Source organism: Leucopleurus acutus (assembly GCF_964270905.1).
Source record: "Leucopleurus acutus genome assembly, chromosome: 1".
Classification (NCBI taxonomy): Eukaryota; Metazoa; Chordata; class Mammalia; order Artiodactyla; family Delphinidae; genus Leucopleurus; species Leucopleurus acutus.
Window position 1 is genome coordinate 73,216,000 of NC_139142.1, and position 9,424 is coordinate 73,225,423.

At 50.2% G+C, this 9,424-nt stretch overlaps 1 protein-coding gene across 2 annotated transcripts; it reads left to right on the forward strand.

Annotated features, from left to right (window-relative positions):
* The first annotated feature begins 137 nt into the window (after positions 1-137).
* DHRS1 (dehydrogenase/reductase 1) lies at positions 138-7,796 on the forward strand. 2 transcript variants are annotated; one of them, XM_082843018.1, is made up of 9 exons: positions 138-308; positions 781-954; positions 2,148-2,291; positions 2,435-2,514; positions 5,630-5,762; positions 6,076-6,222; positions 6,771-6,840; positions 7,144-7,224; positions 7,407-7,796. In XM_082843018.1, exons 2-9 carry the CDS (start codon positions 805-807, stop codon positions 7,541-7,543), a joined length of 942 nt encoding a protein of 313 aa, XP_082699144.1. In that variant the 5' UTR covers positions 138-308; positions 781-804; the 3' UTR covers positions 7,544-7,796. The 2 variants fall into 2 exon arrangements, with proteins under 2 accessions (XP_082699144.1, XP_082699145.1); XM_082843019.1 differs by lacking the exon at positions 138-308 and adding an exon at positions 338-496.
* Positions 7,797-9,424: the final 1,628 nt, after the last annotated feature.

Genomic DNA, 9,424 nt, shown 5'->3' on the forward strand with positions numbered 1-9,424 from the left:
AGGGCGCAGCGTTACACGTCATAGCCCCGCGACTGCCGCTCCGCGGCGGGAGTGGCTGAGTTTCAGGATCGCCCAGCTCTCGCTTGCCAGTGCTGGTTCCCACCGGTCATTGCCCCGGACCCGCGGGGTACTCTTTGATCCTCCCGTCCGCGTCGCCAGCGGAAACTGGGTCAGAACGCGGACTTCCACCCCAGCCTCGTACTCTGACCCCGTAGTTGTCACCTCGTCCCGCTCCCGCGGCCAGAATTAAAGTCCTCGACTTCGAGAACGAGGCGGCGCGAGAACTCCAGCAGCAGTACACGTGGCAGGTAAGGGGCGCGAGCTCCCTCCACTTCGGGCTCGGGGTCCCTTGGCCTCGCGCCCACCCCCGACCCGGAAGTCTCGCCTCCGGACCAGCGGCCAGTGCTCCAGAGAGCTCAGAACTCCGCGTGGACGCGCTGGGAGGGACCGCCCCGCTACAGTCCCCCACCCAGTCAGCCCCACTCAGAAAGTCTCAGTAAGTGGCCCTCCTCGACAGCCCCACTTCTTCACTCCTTGGCCTCCCAAAAGGGACAACCAGCCATGTCCTGGGGCCTGCACTAGTTATCCCCCTTCTTCAGTCCTTGGCCTCCCAAAAGGGACAACCAGCCTTGTCCTGGGCCCTGCACTGGTTATCCCCCTCTGAAACTTCTCTCCCATCAAAGGATCTCAGCCTTGGCTCCCCTTCCTATCATTGTCAAGGTCCCCCCTCTGCATATACACTCTGCAGGCTTCCCTCAGAGCAAGTCCTTGCTTCCACAGATTTAACCCCTTGGCTTGTGAGTCATGCCAGCTCCCATGAAGGGCCAAGTGTGCGTGGTTACTGGTGCTTCCAGGGGTATTGGCCGGGGCATCGCTTTGCAGCTCTGCCAAGCAGGTGCCACGGTTTACATCACTGGCCGCAATCTGGACACACTGCAGGCCACTGCTCAGGAGGTGAGTGCTTCTTCTGGGATCCCAGGGGCAGAAACCACCTCAGGGAGCCCTTCCCATTAACCACTCCTCTTAATCCCTTACCTGAAACCAAAATATTCCTCAGTAGACATGAACATTTTTACTCAAAGTGGGATAAGTAAACCCCATAAGTAACTTCAGATCAGGTCATATTTTGCCACCAAGTGAATTTTATGAAAAAACTTGCTGTTTGAGAGCTTCAGGGATTTTGGAGTTGCATCTTAAGAGTTGTGGACCTGTGCTTTTTCTCTGTTTTTGTTAAGACTTTATTGACTTGTACATTTTCACTCGACTTTTCTACTGAATTTCAGTTAAATAAATACTGGGGTGTGTTTGATAGGCTAGGCACTGGGTGAAGCACTGGGGTTACCAAAATTAGTAAGACATAACTTCTGCTTTTAAAAGAGAGTCCAGCAGGAAGTCTAAGGCAGAAACGGATCATTTCAATGTAATGTGAATACAGTAAGTGATAAAAGTAATTAATATTTATATGGTAAGTGATAAGTGTGCCCAGAATGCACTGGGAATATGGGTGAGCAGTTAGGCAGGGAGGTCAGAGGGTGGGACCCAGAGCATGGATCTGGAGAATATGATGATTGTTCTTAAATAAGGTGTTCTTTCTCTGAAGTTAGAGGATGGGGGCACATTTGTAGAGGGTGAGGCAGAACAGGAAGTAGAGATAGTTCATGTCTGAGAACTTTGATTTCTCATTTACCAGGCAGAAGTGTTGGTGGAGTGAGGGTAAGAGGGCTGTGATTTTAAGTTGGGATTCCACATGAGTGGTGAAGAGTGGGAGCTAAGGGCACGTGAAATGGAAATGACTAGTAATGAGGAAAAAGATAGATACTCATTTCTCAAGAGCAGCCTCCAAGCCTAATTTGTCCCTCACCCTCCACATGCAGAGTACAATGCCTTGCGCATGGTAGGCCTCAGTAAATGTCTATAGATTTTAAACCTGGGATCCCCATCAACATTACTCTACAATGACAGAACCTAGCATTCCTGAAACTCCTCCAACAGGCACCAGAGGGCAGTATTGCCACCATGTTCCCTCAGCTGCTGGCTGTGAGTCCTATGATTGCCTTCTCAGCTCCCACGCTGGGAGTTGAGGGGAGCTGTGTTGTGTCTCATACTATGTTCGACGGGAAGCTCATATCCTCTCTAACCCTCTCCAGGCACAATCCCGAGGGGGCCGGTGTGTGCCCGTGGTGTGTGATTCAAGCCAGGAGAGTGAAGTGCGAAGCCTGTTTGAGCAGGTGGATCAAGAACAGGAGGGGCGTCTGGATGTGCTGGTCAACAACGCCTATGCTGGGGTCCAGGTGCTCTTTGAACTTTGACCCCAGCTCCACACTCCTGACCTTTCCCTCTGACCTGAGTCCTCATCCCCACTCATTATCCCTTCCATTATCCAGCACCTTCCTGCCTTCAAAGCATCCTATTCACCACTCTCCCTGTCTTCCAGGTGATCCTGAACAACCCTAAAAAGGCATTCTGGGAAAGCCCCGCCTCCATCTGGGATGATATCAACAACGTCGGACTCAGGTAGGTGCCTCCCCTGCCACCCCGCTAAGGGCCTGGGCTCCCCTCATTCAACCAAGCTGAGGGCCCAGACGTTTTCCCATGTGCCCTCTCCTTTTCCCTCTGATCTTGTCTCTCTTCTCCCTTCTGTCCCATTTGTCCACTAATCTCTAAAGAAGTTTAATCCGGTGAATCTGTACCTAGGAATGTCAACTTTTGCCTTGTTTCTGTCAGTAATTTTCATCTGAATTTGCCCTTGCCCTCCCTCCTGCCTCATTTTCTGCCCATCCAAATGCATGACCCAGAAGGGAGCCTCTTTCCCTCAGTAAAGCATGCCACCTATAGTCAGTATTTCCGAAGATGGCTAGAGGAAGAAATTGTTTTGTTTTAGATCAGAAGAAGGTCAATAAGGAAGAGTGAGTGCCAGCTATCTTAGCCTTTCCCTCCTCACTCCAGACCCACAGGCAAGGGTACTCCCAAGTCCAAGTTGGGAGGGCAGGGGTGTCATGGGGTTACACATACATCTGGCAAAGGAGTGAGATGAAACACCGCATTAAGAGTTCACCCAGCATGACATACATCAGTTAGGTCTGTGTTTATTGTTGGAAAGAGGGTACCCTCTCAGAAACTACACTGCATGGATGTGATCAGCCACCTGTGGGAGTCACCAAGAGATTATATGCAAATCTACTTCTGAAGCGTCTAAGGACACTCAGGGCTTCTAGTGGCAACCCCAGGGAAGCAGGATTAGAATCCACTTGTCATTTCCCAAGTGGAATAAAGGTTGTGAGGACAGAGGGGGATGGTCAGCCAACAATCAAGAAAAGAAAACCCGGACTTCCCTGGCAGTCCAGTGGTTAAGACTCCACCCTTCCACTGCAGAGGGCATGGGTTCAATCCCTGGTTGGGGAACTAAGATCCCGCATGCCGCATGGCGTGGCCAAAAAAAAAAAGAAAGAAAACCCAAAAAGCTAGAAATTGGCAACACCCATATCCTTAACCCTCCAAAGAGAGGGGCCTTCCACACTCTCATCTCCTGCTGGTCAGGGTTTTGAGCCTGTGAAGCAAAGGCCTGGACACCGCCCTGGAGCTCTGATGAATTCTCCAAGGTGAAGGTCACTCTGTGAGCCTCCTGGAAGTGCACCAACATCTCCTTTCACCTCCCACACACACATTCACATTTACTCTGCCTTCTGCATTGCCTGAGGTCAGGCTTCCTTTTGATACCATACTCTACTTGTTTTCATTTGGAGGGTCCTGTTTCCCTTGCGATACTGGTTACCAAGTATGTGTGTGTTATTTTTTTAAAAATATACTGTGAAGACCAGTACAATCTTATTCCCCTAGTCACCACTGCTTCCTCTTTTGCCTGAGATATAGCTACTGTTAATAGCCTAGTATATATTCTACCATGCATTTAAATATTCCACTAGGAAGAGATACCATAATTTATTTATCTAACCCCTTATTTGTTGCAACAGTGGAAAATAATTAGGTCAAAAAATATGACTTCTTAAAGATTTTAATAAGCATTGTCAAACTGTCCTCTAAAAAGACCCCACCAATTTATAATCTCACAACAGTGAAGGAGGATATCTGTTTCCCCGTGTCCTCAATCATACTAGACAATATCAGGCCACGAGGTCAGGCAAGTTTCGCCATCTAATAGGCCAAAGATATCTGAAGGTGTTTTTTAATGTACACTTCTCTATTATTTGTGAAGTTGAGCTTTTTTTTTTCACTTTTTATTGGTTCTTGATTCTTTTGTGAGTTGTGTTACTAAGTTATTCTTTTCACATCAATTTATAAGAGATCTTTGTACAAGATCTTTAGATTCCTTTGATGTGTTTTACAAATATCTTTCTCAATTTATTACTCATTGCTTGCATGTATGCTCTCCTCAGCTATGTATACTTAATTGTGTACACATGTATGTATTTGTACATCTTTCTTTCTATATATATGTTTTACTGTTAAGAAGTCACATTTCTATCTAGGTGTGATACTGAGACAAGTTTTCCCTACCTCAAGTTTATGAACACGTCGTCATGCTTTCTTTTAGTGCTTTTGTGCACTCATTTTTTTATATTCAAATATTTTGAGAATGCATTTTAAAACAATAAATGAGGTGGAGAACAAATCCCACCTACTAAATAACTGACCAGTTGTTCCAAATCCATTTATTGTGTGGTCCATCTCGCCCCGTTGGTTTGAAATGTTCCATTTGTAATTCGCTGAATTCTCCTTCACACTTGGATTAATTATTGAGTATTTTGTTTCATTGACTTACTTATGTATTATTATGCCAGTCCTGCATTTTTTTAACTATTATGTCACTGTACTTTTTTTTTTTTTTTTTTTTTTTTTTTTTTTGTGGTACGCGGGCCTCTCACTGTTGTGGCCTCTCCCGTTGCGGAGCACAGGCTCCGGACGCGCAGGCTCAGTGGCCATGGCTCACGGGCCCAGCCGCTCCGCGGCACGTGGGATCTTCCCGGACCAGGGCACGAACCCGTGTCCTCTGCATCAGCAGGCGGACTCTCAACCACTGCGCCACCAGGAAAGCCCCTCATTGTACATTTTAAGGCAGGTTGGTTGGGTGAGGGGAGCATATCCCCCTCACTGACACGATGTTACTCTTCCTTTTTCAGAATTTTCCTGGCTCTTCTTACACATCTATTCTCACTGAGCTTTAGATTGTTCTGTTGATCTCTCCAGGAGTCTTACTGAGATATAACTCCCATTGACTGGACCTGTGCATTAGTTTAAGTAGAACTGATGTTTTACATGTTGATTCTTCTAAGCAAATTATGTCTGTACTTGTTCTTTTATATTAAGCAGAACTTTATAGTTTTTCCTTGTAGATCCTATACATTTATTATGTTTTATCCCCTGAGCTATTTTAGCTTTGTTATTGCTGTCATGACAGAGTGCTTTTCTTCCATTACAGTCTTCTACAGATTGCTGTTTCTTAACCTTCGGTGGTTAATATTACCCATGTCCCTCTCAGAATGTGGCCTCAGGCCCTTGATTCACCAGGTTTGCGGCCTTCTCCTGGATCAGAAGCCATTAGGGGGCAGAAGAAACTTCCCGAGACAGCCCTGAATGTGGTTCATTCCTTCTTCTTTGCCCCACCTTCTAGAGGCCACTACTTATGCTCTGTGTATGGGGCACAGCTGATGGTACCAGCTGGCCGGGGGCTCATCGTGGTCATCTCCTCCATTGGTGGGCTGCAGTATCTCTTCAACGTCCCCTATGGCGTGGGCAAAGCTGCGGTGAGGACCCACTGGCACAGGGGTTAGGGACAGTCGTGGTACCCATAGCTCAGGAGAGACAGTCCCCGGTAGTCAGAGTGGTGAGGCTGACTGACCCTCACCTCTTCCTCTGCCCCTGCATGGATGGTTCCTTTGCCTGGGGTCCTCTCAGCTGGCCAGCCTAGGCAGTGCACTGGGGAAGGTGGACAGCTGAGACAGGGCTCCTGGGAAGGCCAGGGGGTTGGGGCATCCTCGGTGGAAGCAGGGAAGGCAGGGGAGGGAGGTGACATGACCAGGTGCCGTGGCTCCCACCTGGCCTTCTGTCCCTCTGCAGTGCGACAGGCTGGCTGCTGACTGTGCCCAGGAGCTGCGGTGCCACGGGGTCAGCTACGTGTCGCTTTGGCCAGGGTTGGTGCAGACAGAACTGCTGAAGGAGCACGTGATGAAGGAGGAGAACACTGCCGATCCCCTTGTTGAGCAGGTTGGCAAGGGGAGGGCGAGGGTGGCAGAAAATGTGGGGATCAGCCACTCCATCCCCACATCCTCCAACCGCAAGACAGTAACAACAGAGTAAATACCCAGGTGCTTGTCGCGGCAGGCGCAGGGCTGAGCACTGACACACATTATGTCCTTTTCTCCTGTAAGGGAGACGGTGTCTCCATTTCACAGACGGGGAAACTGAAACTCAGGGAGGCTAAGAAACTTGCTCAAGGTCACATGTGCCATAAGTGGAAAGATTATCCAGCTCCAAAGCCCATGCCCTTGACCTCTGCTCTGAACTAATCTAGAAGGCCCAGACATAATTGACAACCCTACATCCTTCCACTTAGGAAAGGCAGTTGGTCCTGGTCCTGGGGTACAGGGCTCACTGGATATGGGGAGGAATGATTCCCGTACCTTCTGAGATGCTGAGTCCTGCAGGTGCAGTGATGAGGGCCTCTGTCTCCTGGACAGAAGCTGAAAGCAGGGAAGGGACTTGGGCAGTGCTCTTGGAAATTAACCCTTCACTTCTCTGCCCCTGTGTTTCAGTTCAAATTTCGTTTCTCATCTGCGGAGACCACAGAAATGAGTGGCAAATGTGTGGTGGCTTTGGCAACAGGTGAAGAGGTTGGGGGCGGCTGGTAACAGGAAAGGGCGTGGAGGATCTTCAGGTGGTGGCAGCCAGTTCAGGGTCCCGAGCCAGGAATATGCCCTTCTTTCTCTGGCGTCTGGAGCCCCAAAGGGTCCGATGCCCAGTTTGAGGTGCGGGAGCCTCAGGAACTGGATCCTGGGAGACATGGCCAAGAGCCAGAGGTCCAGGAACCTTCCTAGAAACAGAGAGAAACAAGTCTGGGTCCCTAAGCCTGTCTCGGTAGTGCCCTGGGCCACACCCGGGCCGTCTCAGCTGTCTGTGTGCCCACAGACCCCAATATCCTGAGCCTAAGCGGGAAGGTGCTGCCATCCTGTGACCTGGCGCGGCGCTATGGCCTGCAGGACGTTGATGGTAAGAGCTCTGGCCCAGCAGCCAGCCTGGACCTCTCTTCCTTCTCACCCGGCTCACCCCTTCTCCCACTCTCTCTCCCTGTTCCCTCCTCCCTCACCTTCCATTCAGTCTCCTCAGCTGGGGTGGGGGTGTCCGAGGAGTGGGAAGCAAGGGTCTAATCCTTCTTTTCCTGTGGTCCGCAGGCCGCCCCGTCCAGGACTATTTGTCTTTGAGCTCCGCTGTCTCCCATGTCTCCAGCCTGGGCTGGCTGGCCTCCTACTTGCCTGGCTTCCTCCGAGTGCCCAAGTGGGTTATGACCCTCTATGCTAGCAAGTTCTAACCCTCCTGGCCTGACACAGTTCTGCTTCCCTTTGGGCTGAGTGGTTGGCCTATCGCAGTGGAACAAGGCCACCTTTCCCGCCCACCTGCTGCATACCCTTGATCTGAAGAGAAGGCCTCTGCCGTGTGCCCTGGTTGAGCCCTAGGGGCCTTTATAGGTCCTTCTTCAGGTCTTCCTTGCCCCTGCGTTTTACTTTCTGCCTTAATATTGAAAAATGTTCTGGGGGCTAATAAAGGTCTCATTTCTCCCTCAACTTATTTTCAAGTGCTGATTCTATGCTCAGGAAGGTATTAAGTACTTGAGAGAGAGACCTAATGGTATGCAAAATGTGTAGGTTCTCAAGGATCTCTATCCCCAGCACAAGCCCCTTTACTCCACATCTGTTCCTCCTCTTCCCTGTAGAGCTGCCCATCTCAGGAGCACCTGCCCTTTGGCTCCCATGCCCCAGCTGGGGAGCAGGGTCCTCCACAGCCAGAAGCAGGCACACCCCAGTCCCTCACTGCTTTCCCACCCCCTCATTCCGCCGTCTCTTCAGGGATGCCTGCTGCCTTCTAGCTGGGCCTGATCCCTGGTTGAGGCCCAATCCAGGAAGGGCAAGCTCCTTGGTGTTCACAGTTTCCCGGAATTTGGGAGGAAAGTACTCTCCAGATCCACGTGAGAGGCAGAAGAGTAGTTGGTGACACCGGCACATCACATCCTCCCTCCTGGGACAGCACCACCTGAACTGCTTTTGGAAGAACTGACTGCAAGAACCCTTCAGGGCTGCCTTTCCTGCTTGGGGGGGAACTGTCCCAGCCCGAGGCAAGGCAACAGGGTGTGTATTCCAAAGAGGAGCTGAGGGCCACTCTGAGGGCACCTTCCCACCAGCAGCCTCGATGGCCATCAAGGTAACTGGATGGCTGCTGTAAATCAGAGTGGCATAGATAATTTCTAAACTTCAAAAAGGGCAGGGTGAGAGCTGAGGCTTCCGAGGGCTCCCCATAGAGTCTGCAGAAGCTGTGATCTTCCTGTGGCTTTTTGGGGACCGCCCCTGGTTACTATTCCAGTGGGCGCTGGGGTGGCTCACTGGCTGGTGCATCTCTTCCAACCCTGCAGTCAGTGACTTGACGGCGGTTGCTTGAATTCAGCTATGGTGCGCGTATGTATGGCACAGGAGTCCACAGCTGCTGCCAGTCAAGCCATTTTTTAAGAGAGAGCCAGCTTCTCAGCGTGTGACTAGAACTGCGTACTTAAATTCCACCATTTACCCAGGCACCCCATTCAGATCGCAGTGATCAGATTTCCTCACCACCACTCACAGCCTTCCACTCACCACCCTAAATTCCCCTAAGATTGGTGAGGGGCAGCAGCAGTTGCCTATATGCTTTAAGAAGAAGGACAAGCACCTCAGGATCTCCTCCAGCCTTCCACACCCATCTTTAAAAAACATCATTGGAACAGATCCTTTCATGAGGGCCTTGTTCCCTAAACGCCACAAGGTATGGGAAGAACATGGGCTTCAAAGTCATACAAATCTGTGCACAAATCCTAACTTCACCACTTTGGAAAGTAAGTGAAATAACATATATGCACCAAGCAATATGTAGCCACTAAAGTTGTCGATTCTTCCTCTTAACAAACATTTAAGAGTATGCTCTGCACCAGGCACCATTCTTGGCTTTGGGAGAGCAGAGAACAAGGCAGACCAGGCTTCAACCCACGGAGGACTTTCATTCAGCCCTGGAAGACCTTAGAAGTCAGCTAGACCTTCGACTTACCTTAGGAAGTGAGTGAACTGGGTCCCCAAGAGTACATCAACGCAGAGTTCAGCCTCAGCCCTGGTTATCTCAAGAAGCCGGAGGGAGCAGTGTTCTTTAAGAGATACCACACTGCCTCCCTCCA

Coding starts and splice junctions, on each gene's coding strand:
- DHRS1 (XM_082843018.1), top strand. CDS start 805: ATGCCAGCTCCCATGAAGGGCCAAGTGTGCGTGGTTACTGGTGCTTCC. Junction 955..2,147: donor TGCAGGCCACTGCTCAGGAG/GTGAGTGCTTCT, acceptor AACCCTCTCCAG/GCACAATCCCGAGGGGGCCG. Junction 2,292..2,434: donor ACGCCTATGCTGGGGTCCAG/GTGCTCTTTGAA, acceptor CCTGTCTTCCAG/GTGATCCTGAACAACCCTAA.